General features: G+C 41.1%; 1 protein-coding gene across 1 annotated transcript in view; it reads right to left on the bottom strand.

Moving 5' to 3' along the window:
- LOC115576509 (NACHT, LRR and PYD domains-containing protein 12-like) overlaps window positions 1-12,254 on the bottom strand; it is a gene marked incomplete at its 3' end in the record, with an annotated part of 70,151 nt that extends 57,897 nt beyond the window's left edge. Inside the window, exons 1-3 of the mRNA XM_030409047.1 lie at window positions 11,421-12,254; window positions 1,996-2,215; window positions 34-1,828 (exon numbers count right to left, since the gene is read on the bottom strand). Of these exons, the coding sequence (XP_030264907.1) occupies window positions 34-1,828; window positions 1,996-2,215; window positions 11,421-12,254 (2,849 nt within the window). The remainder of the gene's footprint in view (window positions 1-33; window positions 1,829-1,995; window positions 2,216-11,420) is intronic.
- Window positions 12,255-16,851: the final 4,597 nt, after the last annotated feature.

The following is a 16,851-nucleotide window of genomic DNA, read 5'->3' as shown; positions in this document are numbered from 1 at the left end:
TACTGCATTATGAAAAAACTTCCCCACACTTACAGAGCTTTGTTGGAGGCTTTGACCACTGGCAGCAGCCTCAGAAGAGCCTCCTCTGAAGCAGAGTATTTATTCAGGTCAAACACGTCCAGATCTTCATCTGATGACAGTAAGATGAAGCCCAGAGCTGACCACTGAGCAGGAGACAGTTTATCTGTTGAAAGACTTCCTGATCTCAGGTGCTGTTGGATCTCCTCCACTAGAGAACGATCGTTCAGTTCATTCAGACAGTGGAACAGATTGATGTTTCTCTCTGGAGACAGATTCTCACTGATCTTCTTCTTCATGTACTTGAGTGTTTCCTGATTGTTTTTTGAGCTACTTCCTGTCTGTGTCTGCAGACCTCGTAGAAGAGACTGATTGGTCTGTAGTGAAAGACCGAGGAGGAAGCGGAGGAACAAGTCCAGATGTCCATTTGCACTCTGTAAGGCCTTGTCCACAGCACTCTGGTAGAAACGTGTTGATTTTCCTGTGAAAACCTCAGACCACCAGGATGTTGACTGCTCTTCATCTGAGAGCAGATTGACTCCAGAGTTGATGAATGTCAGATGGACATGAAGAGCAGCCAGAAACTCCTGAACACTCAGATGGATGAAGCAGAACACCTTGTCCTGGTACAGTCCTCTCTCCTCTTTAAAGATCTGTGTGAACACTCCTGAGTACACTGAAGCTGCTCTGATATCGATTCCACACTCTGTCAGGTCTGATTCATAGAAGATCAGGTTTCCTTTCTGCAGCTGATCAAAAGCCAGTTTTCCCAGAGACTCAATCATCTCCCTGCTCTCTGGAGTCCAGTGTGGATCTATCTCAGCTCCTCCATCAAACTTGACCTTCTTCACTTTGGCCTGAACCACCAGGAAGTGGATGTACATCTCAGTCAGGGTCTTGGGCAGCTCTCCTCCCTCTCTGGTCTTCAACACATCCTCCAGAACTGTAGCAGTGATCCAGCAGAAGACTGGGATGTGGCACATGATGTGGAGGCTTCGTGATGTCTTGATATGGGAGATGATTCTGCTGGCCTGCTCTGAATCTCTGAATCTCTTCCTGAAGTACTCCTCCTTCTGTGGGTCAGTGAACCCTCTGACCTCTGTCACCATGTCAACACACCCTGGAGGGATCTGATTGGCTGCTGCAGGTCGTGTGGTTATCCAGAGGCGAGCAGAGGGAAGCAGTTTCCCCCTGATGAGGTTTGTCAGCAGCACATCCACTGAGGTGGACTCTCTAACATCAGTCAGGATCTCAGTGTTGTGGAAGTCCAGAGGAAGTCGACACTCATCCAGACCGTCGAAGATGAACACAACCTGGAACTCTTCAAACCGGCAGATTTCTTTGGTTTCAGTGAAGAAGTGATGAACAAGTTCCACCAAGCTGAACTTTTTCTCTTTCAGCACATTCAGCTCTCTGAAAGTGAATGGAAATGTGAACTGTATGTCCTGGTTGTCTTTGTCTTCAGCCCAGTCCAGAGTGAACTTCTGTGTTAAGACAGTTTTCCCGATGCCAGCCACTCCCTTTGTCATCACTGTTCTGATTGGTTCATCTCTTCCAGGTGAGGGTTTAAAGATGTCTTCTTGTCTGACTGTTGTTTCTGGTCTGTGTGGTTTCCTGGATGCTGTTTCAATCTGTCTGACCTCATGTTCATCATTGACCTCTGCAGTCCCTCCCTCTGTGATGTAGAGCTCTGTGTAGATCTGATTCAGGAGGGTTGGGTTTCCTGCTTTAGCGATCCCCTCAAACACACACTGGAACTTCTTCTGAAGGTTAGATTTAAGCTTACGCTGACAAATTCCAGAATAACTTCCTAAGTAAACACAAAAAAAAAGTTCAGTAAGTTATTTATAGGAAATATGACAATTTCCTTCCCCTAAAGTAGCACATATAAACACATTTTCCATGTTTGTCCTCCATCTGTTGAGAAAAATTGTCTCATTGATCCATCATGTTAAATCTTTAGAGAAATCCTCTTACTGCTCTGCAGACAGTCAGCCAGTTCCTCCTGCTTCATTCTCCTCAGGAAGTGAAGTGTGATCTTCAGAAATGCCTCTCTGCTGCTCCTCCTCTGCTCTTCATCCTCACCGTCCAACACCTCCTCATCCTCCCTCTGACTCTCTAAGCATTCTGGGTAATTTGACCTCAGAACCTTCTGGATCTTCCTCAGCTCGTTCTTCACAAAAGTCACAATGTTCTCCTCCAGCAGCTGAAACAGAATATTATGTGAATGACAACATTTAACATCAAATCCATGTTGGACAGATTCACCACTGGTCTGTAAAGTGCAGCATGGAGATTATTGTGACCAGACTGGATGTAAAAGTAGTTGTTGTTCATGTACAGACCATAAATATGGAGTCCAGGTGTGTCTGATGCTGCTGGACAGACGGACCTCTGGGAACCTCTGAGCTCTCCTGGTCGACTCTGTGGAGGAATCATGAAGAATAAGTCACATTGTGTCTGTCCACTCAGAGACACAAGCTGAAGGTCCTTTGAGTTAAAGTGTTGATGACATCATTGAATCAGATGGTTTCCTCTGACATCAAAGTGTTGGTCGTACTGCTGATCCCACTGTGAATCAAGAGTCAGTCCGATTACTGAGGACAGCAACACACAGCTAACACAAGCTAGCTGGATGCTAACTGCCCAGTGCAAATTGGTGAAGAGTCTCAATAAACTTGTATTCAATCTAGAGTCCAACATTGGAGAATGAAAATATGATTCATTATGTCTTTTTGTTTTCGTTTAAATTGTTTCTGCAATAAATTTGAATCTGACTGTCGTACAAACTTGATTTTGACTATTTTGTGTGTTGCTTTATGGAGATTAACGACACAATGACCTTATTATAAAGATAATAATGAATTCATAGTTTGTAAAAATAAGCTATATTAATGTAGACATGACTTGTAGTACTTATGTCTGAGTTTAAAAATGCTCCACGTAACTTTAGACATTCGTAACAGTTTATTATTTTGGTTATCTGATAAATATTGTAAAACAGTAAAATGTTCTGCCTTCATTCATAACTTTTTCTCAAGTGTCCGAACTATATCTAAGAGATCAGAAAATAGGTTATTTGTTTTTATATACTTTATATCTAATCGGCCGATATATCAGTTATCAGAGTTTTTTACTCTTCATATTGGTTTCGGTCCCGGGCCCATGAAGTCCGGATGGGTCGGGCCCTTGTAACGTCAGATATAACACACAGCCCTTCCTCTCCTCAGCAGCAGGACTCAGATTTCAGCAGGAGGTGAGTCACTGCTGTTTGTCCACAGGAGGAACACTGTCCTGTCAGAGTTGTTTAGGGACGGACATGAAGAAATGTGAACCTGTCCTTTAATACTAATCCTGCTCTGACCTCCATCATCACTCTGAGAACATGAAGACAATCAGGACAACTGGTCAGACTGGATTTAATGAGGACAAACATCAACAGAGAGCAACATGACAACAACTTACTGTCTGTCTGAGGAATGTTCTTGTTTGAATCCAATAATAATCTCCTTTGACTGGTCACTCTTGAAGGAAACACAGCTGGGCTCAGGTCCAGGTCCAGGTCCAGGTCCAGGTCCAGGTCCAGGTCCAGTAGAGGCTGGTCCCCTGTTGAAAAGAGAAGAAGACCACCAGAGATGTTAATTCACTTTCTAGTCTTCAGACACAGAGGCTTCTGTCCATAAAATAGTGGAAAACATCAGGAATAAACCTTCAGAGAATATTGGACCAAACTAATTCAATAAAGTGAAATGAAGAGTTGAAGACTGGTTCTATTGGGCAGCTTTCTAAAGTGAGAAGATAAATTTAAGTGAAGAAGAACGAAGCTGAAAATAAACATCAGGTTTCAAAAAACATCTTTCTCCACAGTTAAAACATGAATCAGTCACATATTAATGTTATTAACAGCTCACCTCTTTAGAGCAGGAGCTGGTTGATCTTTAAAATCAATGAGACGAGGATTTGACCGGTCACTCTTGAAGGAAACACAGCTGGGCTCAGGTCCAGGTTCAGTTCCAGGTCCAGGTCCAGGTCCAGTGGTTTTAGAGGGAGGGCCTCCCTCCTCTCTGTCCTCACACTGATTCATGCTGCTCATCTCACACACACTTTCATCTGGAGAGGAAACACAAATCATTCATCTGCACATCAACTGAACATTAATTGACTATTATTCATTTCAACCATGAAAATTTGAACATAAAACAATTATTTCACAAGAAGAAGTATAAAGTGACCTTTGAAAAAGAGAGAAAGGACAAAATGTTTGAAACATTCAACAAATAAAATGAAAATGTTAAAAACTAAGATGAGCTGCAGAATTACACAGCGCAGCTCCTGATTGGTCAGTGGTTATCAGTGGTTTAATGGACTAAATTCAAGAGGTGTGAAGCAAAGATTACACAGCAACACACACACCAATTAAATTATTATTCTAAACAACGTTTGGCTCTAAGAAACTGTCAAGTGTTCTCCACAACTTTTGACATCTTAAAGACCAAACGACACAGAGTCTTCACTTGGCAGGACAGGAGGGAGAAACTGAAAACTAACTATGAATTAAAGTCTGTCAGACAAATATTTGCCTTTAAAATGTCGTGGAGTAGAAATATAAAGTTGCATAAAAAGAAATATTAGAGCCTAAATACAGTATTTGAGTAAATGTACTAAGTTTCAATCCCCCTCTGCTGATAACTATCATTTAAAACTCTAATAGTTTCTATTTATTAACATATTAACTATCTGAGTTTGTTCATAAATATTTCACTTGAATGTATCTAATGTCAGAAAAACATCAAGAAAAATAAAGACACTGATGTTTTATTATTATCATTATTATTATTATTATTATTATTATTATTATTATTATTGTTAATAGACAACCAATACTTTGCTAGTGTGCTTCTGTTATTACATCTAACATGATTTTACCTGCATGTGATAAATTAACTGCATTCATTTTGAGTTCAGGGAGAAAAATGTCTCGACGTCGAGCCTAAAAATTATTTCTTGTTTATGTGAAAATATATTATATATATACATATATGTGATCAATAAAATATTAATGCTTGTAAGAAAAGAGTTTTCCAACATGTTTTTTATGTAGTGAATCTTTTACAGATTCTGCTCGTCATCTTACTCTGATACAAAGAGCAGCGATCTGAGTTTAACCTCATGTGTGACTAAATGTGTTACAAGCTCAACAATATACCATAATATATAATATAGACCTATGTCACGAACATAACACGTGTTTACTTTATGGTTGCGAGTGTGCTTCACCTGTGTGACGTAGCTGAGGTCTGAGGTCACATGACGTAACACACCGCGGAGTAATAATATGAATAATGAGAAGAAGTTAAGCTTCTACAGTGAAACTCTAAATACTCAAAGATGTTTAACCAAGGTAGTTAAACTGTCGTCAGTCTGTGTTGGCTGTGTTTCAGTAACGAAGCAGGTATCGGCACAAAATGGCGGATATTCTTATCGGCTGTTGTTTCTCCTCCGTCGTCCCGAGTTTAAACTTAAACGAGTTCGTCGAGAAATAAACAACCGAGCTTCACTTTTTGTGCTGTTTCCGGTGTAACAATGAAAAGTAGAGCTTGTGTTAGCGAGTCGAACATGTCAGATTCATTACATTACCTTCAGCTGGAGGATCAGACGGAGAAAACTATCTGCAACACACCTGTCAGAGAAAGTGAAAGTAAACTGTGAGGAGGAAACAGCCAGAGAGGCGTGTGACTGACTGGGAGTCTTCCTGTTAGACTGAGGGGGCTGCAGCACGACCCACAACGAGCTAACACATGCCGAATTTACAAGAAGGCCCAAATAATGAAGAATCAGTCACAAACAGCGTTTCAGGAGGTTAGAAAGTGTCTCCTAACTCAAAAACTCACTAAATGGAGAGATTTCATAAGGGAGTCTGGGGGTTGACATGGTCAAACTGTTAGTGACGTCACCACAGAGGATTTCTGGGTATTGAAGTTCCAATTAAGAGTAGAATGTGTTGGTCAGAATGTTTTCACAGCTGATGTGGACACCATTCATTATTAAATACGGCACATTTCAATGAATATCCTTGAATATAATTTTGACAAATCCTTAATCACTGGTGACTTCTTGTAAATTCGGCTTTAAAATGCAAAACATTAGGATGTTTATTTCCTTGTAAAACGTGTCAGTTTGCACCAGCCTACATTAAACAGTAACTACTGTAATATGAGCTACTTCTTAGTCATGTTGAATATAAAAGCAGCTTTGTTATAAGATCAGTTCAGGGCTGGATGAAGAGTCAGAGCTGTCAGACTGAGAGCGCAGGACACGAGATTCACCACAAGAGGGAGCTAAAGGGCAGCAGAGCAGAGGAGAAGCACCACAAGACACAAAAACATACTTTTTTTTTGAATATTTTATTTATACTTTTTTAATTCTTTACAAAAAACAAAGGACAGAGAAAGGAAACAAAAAACCAAAAAAACCAAAAACCTACATACAAAATGGACATACAACACCTGACATTGTTACCCTGAGAGGAAAATCAAAGCCTTGGTCAGTACAGAAACAATACAGGAAACTGAATGAATTACAAATACCACATAGCAGCCTGATTCATATTATTGGTCATTTAGGTCTCATCAAGTAAGGCCAAAAATGGTTTCCATGTTTTCTCATAATGCTTAGGTGCATTCCCTCTACTAAGGCGAATCTGTTCCATCCTTGAAACAAAAACCATTTCGTTAAGCCACCTCTTAAAGCAAGGGGATGATGGAGATTTCCAGTTAAGTAAAATTAATGTTTTGGCTGCTACCATGCCTGTTTTGAGAGCCTGCTTACAGTGGGAAGGGAGGGTCGATGTCCTTTCAGAGGAACCAAAAATAGCAAGGTTACAGTCTGGTTGAATAATTATTTTATATTGCGTAGAGAACCAATTGAATATGTCGCTCCAAAAGCTGTCCAGCACTGGGCAATACCAAAATAAATGTGAGAGTGAACCTTCGGCTCTGTTACATCTATCACACATGGGAGACACTGATTCAAATATTCTATTAAGTTTAGTTTTGGAGTAATGCAGTCTATATACGACTTTAAATTGAATTAGGCGATATCTTGAGTTTATAGAACACTTCTGTATACTGGACAGGCCCTCCTCCCATAGTTCCTCTGACAGTGGAACTCCCAGTTCTTTTGACCATATATCCCTGAGATGACTGGTACTCACTGGCATCTCAAAAGCAGTAACAAAGCGGGAAATCAAATGCCTGGAGTTTGGTTGTAAGAGAAATGTATCATAAAAATTATAATTATGTGGTCTTAATGGGAAATCCGAAACATGTTCTCTTACAAAATGTCTGACCTGTAAATATCGATAAAAATGTGACTGAGGGAGGTGATATCTAGCCTGGAGCAGAGGGAAAGAAGCAAAATTGTTATCTATGTAAAAATCAGAAATGCAACGTAGGCCTCTCTTTCTCCAGTCCAGAAACACCCCATCCGTCAAGCCTGGTTTAAACAAATGATTACCCGCTATTGGTGCATTTAATGAAACATTTGGTAATCCAAGGGCTTTTCTTATTTGACTCAATATCTTCAAAGAATTGCTAAGAACAAAATTGTTACCAAATAACTTGTGGGATGGCTGTGCAATTGCAAAGAGCAACGCTGGGAGCGAAGTTTGTGATACAGACATGGATTCAATTTTTAACCAGAGCGGAGAGGAACAGTCATCATGAGGAGAACCCCCCTGCCAGAAAATGAGAGCCCTTGCATTTGCAGCCCAGTAATAATGCCTAAAAATCGGGAGACCAAGACCCCCGCTTTTTACGTTCTTCTGCAGATGGGCTTTAGAAATGCGAGGGGGTTTATCTGCCCAAACAAATGACAGGACAACTGAATCTAGTTGTTTAAAAAAATGTAATGGCAAATAAATAGGGAGGTTTTGAAAAAGATACAAGAACCTTGGAAGTGCAACCATTTTAATGGCATTTATACGGCCAATCATTGAGAGAGGGAGCAGTTTCCAGTTCTTAATATTAGCTTTTAGTTTATCCACCATATCCAAAAAATTCAATTTCAGTAAGAGTTTGGGGTTTCTGGAAATCTTAAGGCCAAGGTAATTAATATGGGTAGAAACCAATTTAAATGGCAAAGATTTCACCAAAATAGGGCACATGTTAGTCAATGGCATGAACTCACATTTGTCCCAGTTAATTGTGTACCCAGACAATTTACCAAATGATTCTATATAATTCAGGAGGTTGGGAACTGAGACCACTGGGTCTGATAAACAGATCAATAAATCATCAGCATACAGATTAACAAGGCTTTCGACATTACCAAACTTTACACCATGAATATCTGGGTGACCCCTTATACCTATTGCAAGTGGTTCCAAGGTAATATCAAAGAGAAGAGGAGAAAGAGGGTCGCCCTGCCTTACACCCCGCTGTAACTCAAAGGGTTGGGACCTATCTGAATTAGTGAGAATAGAGGATACTGGTTTAAGATAAATCATTTTCACCCATTCAATAAAACTTTCCCCAAATCCAAATTGCTTTAGAGTCTTCAGCATGTAAGGCCATTCGATCTGATCGAATGCCTTCTGGGCATCAAGAGATAAAATAGCAGCCTGTGTATTTTCCCCATGTACTGAATATATTGTATTCAAAAGCAGACGGACGTTACTAAAAGAAAACCGACCTGGGACAAATCCAGTCTGATTAGGGTGTATAATTGTGGAAATATGCCTACCTAATTTTGTAGCCAAAACTTTAGTTATTATTTTCAGATCACAATTTAAGAGAGCAACCGGTCTGTAACTTGCAGGATCCACCGCTTCCCTTCCCCCTTTCAAAAGCAAGGAGATATTTGCCTCATATAATGAACTGGGGAGCGTCTTATTTCTCATAGAATCTTTCACCATTCTCTGCATGAGTGGAACTATTTTGTCACGAAATGGTTTATAAAATTCACAGCCAAAGCCATCTGGGCCGGATGTTTTTCCAGAGGGGAAGGCTCGAATAGCATTCAAGAGGTCAGTTTCAGAAAATGGGGCATCTAAGTCATCTCTCGCCGCACTATGTAATTGGGGAACATTTAAATTAGCTAAAAAGTTACAGAAATCTGCTTCAGTGGCCTTTACTTTACTAGAACAGCTGTTTATGGAAGCGAACATGGCAACGGCAACCGGTAAGGGTTACACCCCGCCTTTCCGAAACCCCGCTGTTCCGAACATAGACTTAAATTCATCGTAATGGCGGTGTTTCCCTTTTTTCAAAGACCCCGCCACACTCCAAACGGACTCATTCAGAAAGGAAACGGAGGCTGCGCATTTATCCTTTTTTCCTTTGTGGGTTCGAACTGATCATGTGGCTGATTAACCGCAAAACAAGCCTACTTCATATTAATGACATAACGCTCATTATGCTTCAGCTGGACAAATGGCTATGTTGAATTGAAATTACTTTATCATGCTAAATATCCGAAATTGTATGAAAATTGCTCCAATGCGTTATACCGATCTTCGGACATATTCAGACACAGCCTGATATGGGTTCTGAGCAAAGGAATGTCTGTTTTCTCCCCCGGTCTGTTGTCAGCAGGAGCGGGGCTGCAGGCTCGCGCCTGGGTGAAGTGGGCTCAAGCCAGAGTTCAGCCGCGCTCGAGCCGAGCGGGGAGAGAAAAAATGTGTATTACTTTTGCTCTGTGGGAGATCTCCCACAACAGAGTGGATGAGAAAGCAAGGGGGACAGATCTGCCCAGCAAACATCAGAATGCAGAGTGCAGCCTTTGTCTGTCACCTGGTTCAGCACCCTGGACAGCTGCCTGCGTAACTGGATGTGGGAATTTGATGCATTTGAAGCCGCGAAATTTGGTCAGAAACGTCATATATAATAACATTGTTTCGAGTCGTAAACAGTTCTGTAAGTGTAAGAAATAACAATCAATAAGGGTATTAGTGTTAGTCCTTCCTCATATAAAGTTGTGTTACAGTCGCACAGCTGGAGACCGCTAACAAAGTTAGAGACAAGAGAGACAATGAATGATATCCCGCGAAATTATGTGCGGTCAATATGACCGCTTATGGCTGAAATAGGTAAAACAAATCACATTTTCTTTTCCTTTTGTGTAATTTATATAAAAACTATTCTCAATTAAAAAACAGACACTTTTAGAAAAATGGTTAGAAGTCTGTAATGTTTGCATTTTGTTTATATCGCAGATTGATAACTTAATTGTGATAATGTTCAAAGTTACCATTATTATTATTATTTTTATTATTATTATTATTATTGTTATTGTTATTATTATTGTTATTATTATTATTTGCTGTGCTAGGTATACTTTTCGTGGTTCTTGGTGCTTGGAGCAATATTGTTGTTGTGGCATTCATGCCAATAAAGCGAATTTGAAATGAATTGAATTAATAAACCTTTAGATTCTAAGTGCTGTGTTTACAAATGAGCAAAACATCCAGATTTCTTGAGATTTGTACTGTCAAGGGGTATTTAAATTTAAATGTCAGGCGATGTTTTCTTCATGGAAATTATTTTTCGGGCAAGAGAGAGGGAGCGCGGACGGGGATCCGTTGTGTGACAGCGGAGCGGAGGGTCAGCAGTTGGATTTTGCACGCACGGTCAGTATTATTAGGTGTTTGAGGTTTATTACGTTTGCGGACATTATTACATTCAATGTAATTATGTAACAGCCTTTGCGCCCTTGCCTTTCGGCGCCTTTGCGTGCGCACAGTTTGCGTGTGTAGGCCCGTGGTCATGATCATCCGTCTATGGCTTTAAGAGATGGATACACAATCAATTTCATGTTTATTGAATCAAAAATACATAGGTATATTCCCCGGCAGATCGCACCCATGGGCCACAGTTTATTTCAGAGTTGTGAGAGTGCGGCTGGAAGTGGGGATTCCAGCACCACAGATAGTGCGTGTAAAAAGATCAGACAAACGATTAAATGTGTTTGCTGCAAGCGAAAATATACTTCATAATAAATGAAGATAGTGACATAGGCCTATTAGCAATAAAAAGCAATGAGTTGTGTGAGTGCGGCCGGTGTGCGGACGGCAGTCTCTGATGTAGGAAGTAATCAACTTTATTTGTCATTCATTTACAAAACAGTGCAGCGCGGGTCAGAATGACGTCAAAGTCGCATTAAATGCGACCTGGCTGTTCAGATTGCGGTCGCATTCAAAAAAATCCGATACGTATCCGATTCAGTACCACATTTAAATGTGGCCTGAATCTGATTAGAATATATCAGATTCAATGTGACTTGTGCTGTTCACACTGTCAAAAGCAAATCAGATATGGGTCACATATGAGCGAAAAAATCGGATTCAGGTCACTTGTAACTGCAGTGTGAACGCAGCCTAAGTCAGTGTTGATAAAAGTCATTGCCTCACTCGGTGTTCTGAAGACCTTGAACCGCTCCTTGTGCTTTATCCGGAGCCTCGCTGGGAAAAGTAGGCTGTGCTCCACCTTTAGCTCCCGTAGCATCCGCTGGGCCTCGGTGTACTCACGCCGCTGCCGCATCACCTCAGGCGTGTAATCCGGGAACATTAGCACCTTGTTGCCTTTGTACTCTAGTTGTCGTTCCCTCCGGAGGCGAAGTATGAGCTCCTTCTCCCGATAGAAGTGGACCCTGGCGATGATGGCGCGAGGCTTAGCTCCAGCTGTGGGCGGCGGCCGCAGGGTCCGGTGCGCCCGGTCGATAACCACCGGTGACTGAAAACTGTCTTTGCCAAAAAGCTTCGGGATTAATGCCTCGATGAATTCGGTTGGTTTACCGCCCTCTTCCTGTTCAGGAATGCCGATAATCTTGATATTGTTGCGACGCGACCGGCCTTCGAGGTCCTCCACCTTTAGCCTGAGCACGTTGTTTTCATCCTTCAGGCCAGAGACTGCCTTCTCCAAGCAGGTTATGCGGCTCTCATGGTCCAGCACTCGTTCTTCCACTGTTTCAACCTTCTCCAATAGTTCCCTTTGAGAGCTCTGCACTACTTGAAGTGTTTGCTCTAGTTTATCAAACCTGCCGTTCATGTGTCCCAGGATCTTGTCGGAAACTTTCTCCCATATTGACGGCAACAGCTCCGTGTCGCTGTCGCTGGAGTCATGAACTGGCTGGCTAGCGCTAGCATTGTTAGCATTAGCGCTAGCATTGTTAGCATTAGCGCTAGACGAAGCAGAGGATGGTGGAGGCCGCTCGGCGTTTTTTGACGACTTCCTCGGCATGTCGTTGCATAAACTTAACTGGTTAGGCCACTACTGTGTACAGTTGTTCCCGAGGCTGATAGAATTATGTACGAGACTGTCAGAATAATAATTTTACATATTGGCAGGGAAGAGCCCCTGAAAGCACGTCTTCTCCATGCGCTGCTCACTAGCGCCCCCCACAAAAACACACTTTAATAAATGTCTTTGACCTGTTTCACTGTTTTCTGTCACTTTACTCGTTTATATTTTCTTTTTATGTGTGATTTGATTCGGAAAGTGCTCCATGAATTATCATCAGGGGGGTTGAAAGCTTTAATTTTTCTCCTTTTTGTTCATGTTCTTATTTTTCTGAGTTTAAAATGATCCTCATCTGTATCTACCCAGAGCTGCTGTCAGATATTAAAGGGTAAATTCAACTAAATAGGAATTCAGTCCTCGTCTTTTCAACTCTGTGCTGATGGAGAGTCAGGTGAAGTGTCGTAGTCCACAGAACATCTCAGGAGCTCAATTAAACTTTGCTGAATTAGTTATCAGAACTTCCTGTTTGCAGTGTGCCTGTGGATATACACGCTACTGTCACCAGATTACTTTCATACTGATGGAAACTTAAAAATGTGAAGTTTCTGAGGCAAGCAGTTCAAAGATTTCTGAACCATTTGTCCTCCACATTAGTGAAGGGCTGGGAATCCTCAGTAACCATGGTGACCATGCCTCATCCATATCAGTCTTCACTCCTGATGACAAAAAATGCAGTATTCAATTACAGTTGCCATTAGTCACATTTAAAATATAGATTAATGTTGTAGTTGTATGTTTGTATGCTGTCTTATCATTGCATCCTAAAATGTCTTACCTGAGCTTGGTCCACCTTGGTTGGTCTCCTTGTTCCCATGTAAGACCCCATAATGCCTCAGCATAGAGGAGGTGTTGTTGTATCCAAGTTCTTTGGAACACAGACACTTCACCTTTTAAAATACCAGACATGAGAAGAAAGAAATCAGAACAAGGGATATGCTGTGTTGCCACATTTAGTCATTACTGTGTATACATTATTATGGGAGATCAGCTCAAATTGTTCCCAGACAGGGAAAATCTTTTCTTTCTCGCAGGTTCCATCGTAAAGTCAAATGACACTCGAATAGATCGCAAAGAAAAAACAGAAAGTACACAAAATGTGAGGTAACGGGGGACCTCCATTGCATTTCGTTGCCCCTTAAATTTCGAATTGAACGCCAAAACCACGAAACAGTTCCTGAATCAGTCACGTGGTACGGCCGGCTCGTGAGGCTTCGAACAAACCTCGATACGCGCTTCACAAATATCTTCCTGGACTACTCGACACAGAAGACACATCACTACGAATGCCACACTGAGGAACAAAAGACTGTCTGTGTGGCAGCAGCTCAGCTTTATAGGCTACAGGTGGCTGATCAGGTGCACTGCAGTGGCCCCGCCCCCGGAATGTACCATTTCTGTGGGGGAGTCTGATTCTCTTTGAACAAATCCAGTTCCAATGCCTCAATTCATTGATTCAATCAATCAATCAAAGATTTTAAAGTTACTAAAATTTCCTCCCAGTAAAAGGTCTGAACCTCACAAAGTCCAGCTTGTGTCTTACAGTCTTCCCCACATTCAGTGTTCAACACTTGTACAGTCATCAACCAGATATTTTACCAGAAATAGAAGTCGTTCCAGGCGAATGAATTTAAGGCCTTTATTTCAAGTTAAAGAAAACAGAGGCCTCAGTATAAAAGCAATAAAAAGTGAAAACAGAGCTCAGAATAACCTTTTTTACACTTCAATTAGACATTTCAAGTGAAAACACGTCAACATATTCAGAAAACAGTCAATAAAAAGTGCAAACAGCCTTTTCTCTTTGAATATCTGCTTCTTTTCTTTGACTTGTCTTCCTGAGAGGAATGGGCATGTGATGGTCCTGCCACTGATTTCAATCTTGGCTGAATGGAGTCGCTGCCGATCTCATGCAGATCTGTAGGTGTTCACCTGTGAGCCTGGAACCAGACTTGTTCTTCATATTGTTGACGGTGGAAAAAGCCGACTCACAGCCGTCAGTGGGTCCAAACGTGGTCCAGGTGTGCAGTGCTGCTTTGGTTAGACCATGAAAACAGTGTGCAGCAGCCAGAAAGCAGCAGGTCAGTGGCCTCTAAATGCTCTTCATGCATCACTTCCTCACAGATCAATGAGCTCCAGCTGCAGAGATCCCACATGAGCCCACCTCAACGTCTGTGTCACCTCCTGTGAAAAGTTCTGTGATGAGGAGAGGATTGTGGGTCAGCAGGAGGAGCTGCTGCCCGAGGCTGAAGCTGTCAAAGCTTTTACTGAAGTTTCCACTCAGCTTGTGTATGAAGTCAACACGGGGAGGAACATCTCTCTCAGACTGAGTGTGTTCTGCAGCTTTGGGAAGTGTGTTCACTCTCCTTCAACATCTGCTGTGAAAACGTGCAGCTTCCTGTGGAAACATCCAGCAGCTGTCATCCAATGAACCACTGAATGTTTCCGGTCCTGCAGCTTTAACTTGAGCTCATGAAGGTGTGATGTGATGTCAGCCGACACAGCAACCGTCTCCATGTTGTGCTCATCTTGCAGAAACAGTGAAATCTGTGTTGCTGTCTGACTCTTGAGCTGCTCTTGTTCATGACTTCAGCGCACAGAACAGTGTGATGGATGAGACGGTGGTGAGCTCTGAGATCAGGGTCGTCTTCTCTCTTCCCACCATGGCAGGGGCTCCATCTGTGGTGATGAGACCACCTGGTTCAGATCGACACCTCTCTGTCTCAACATCTCCTTTATTGCTGCATATATGTCCTCTCCTCTCGATGTGTCTCAGTGGTGTTACAGACAACAGCTCCTCACAGAGCTCTTTATCATCTCTGGGAAAAGATGGAAACCTTTTAGAAACAGGTGAGCATCATCAAAGATCATCTAGACTCTAGACAATCTTTGATGATGCTCACCTGTTTCCAAAAGGTGAAACCAGGTGTTTCTACTGACAGAGGAGATCATTCCGGCTCCGTCTACTTCCTGCTGAGACCCTCAGACTATACAATCTTTGATGATTCTCACCTGTTTCTAAAAGGTTTCCACCTCTTTCATTCCATCCTGAGTATTTTCTAAGTAAAAGTGATCAAACTCTGGTTAAACATGTCACATCTGTTGTCAGAACGGTAAAAAACACTTCAAACAATAAATAACATGAAGTTAACAGTAGAAAAACACCACTTCAGCACAATGAGACAGTTTAATGAATATATACATAATAATACAGACTTGTTTGTTTGTTTTGTATTCTAATCAGCTGTTAATATTCTGTTTCTGTAATAAAACATCCTGATAAACAACCTGTTTTTACATCCATCTGTTTATTATGTCACCATGGAAACCATCAGATGAGTTCATGAACACGATCACAGGTTTTTTTTTCTTCTCATCATAATAAAAACACATAAAACAACCAGAAACATCAACATCTGAGTGACACACATCTTGTTAAATAAAGCTTCAGAGACGTTTGATTTTACGTCCTGAATGTTTTTCAGGTGAAAGTGTTTAAATATAAAAACTGAAGTTGACACGTGTTATTTTCAGAACATCAGTAAAGGACAGAGTAAAATAAGATATTTAGATGTTCTGTAGATACGGGTCGCTCCACACCGACTGACCCAGGACCTGCCAGCTCATGTCACACATTCTTTTTAAAGACATTTGTGTTGAAACTTTTGTTCAATTCATGACAACTTGTAAAATCCAAATAGTTGTTTTGTCTCAAATTTCACCAAAATCCTGAAATTGAGTTTAGAGAGTCCAAGTTAAAAAATCCACAAGTTAAAAAGTATTTGGAGTTCAGCTGCACGATCACATTCAGTTCATTTAAGTTTCTACATGAAGTGTTCTGGAGAAGCAGGAAAAGTTCTGGATTGTGGGTGAGTTGGCTGGTTGGAACGACCCATAATCACTACATGACTTATTGATTCACACACATATTGAAGCATTGAACATATTTGGTGAGAACTTAAAGCGTTTAACAAAAGAAATGAAGAGAAAATGAATGATTGAATGTGAGTGTTAAACAAATGAGTCACATACAGATTGATGAGAGTCGTCAGGACAGAAGATCTCTGAGTCCCACTGATTCTGTGCTGCCACCTGCTTTCATTTCACCATCAATTCATGTCTCAGCAAACTTTTACACTCATTCTGTTTTGGTTTTATTATTTATTTGTTCCTTCTCTAAAAGAAAACATGTTTAAGCTTTAAGAATATTAAAAATCTGTTTTAAAAAAACGTCTTTTATCCTGAAACAAGTCAGAATAATGAAATAAAAAGAGGAGTTTAAGTTGTGCTCGCTGTGCTGCAATCAGACAGAATAATACTTGTTTCAGATATTTTCTACAATCAAGTCAAAGTTTTTGTTCTTCACTGGATTTCTGATGCCAGGAAAGAAAGTTTAAAGGAGCAGTCTGTAGTTTAGTGGAAGAAACAACAACGAGCAGACAAAGATCTTCATCAGCTGATCAATAAACTAAAGAAACAAACTTTATACTGTTTCACTGTGTTTATATGTGGCGGACCCTGCCACCTCTCTGGCTTCAAACAG

Source organism: Sparus aurata, chromosome 24, assembly GCF_900880675.1.
Source record: "Sparus aurata chromosome 24, fSpaAur1.1, whole genome shotgun sequence".
Taxonomy (NCBI): domain Eukaryota; kingdom Metazoa; phylum Chordata; class Actinopteri; order Spariformes; family Sparidae; genus Sparus; species Sparus aurata.
The sequence above is the reverse complement of the archived record's forward strand: the minus strand, read 5'-3'. Positions and strand labels throughout refer to the sequence as shown.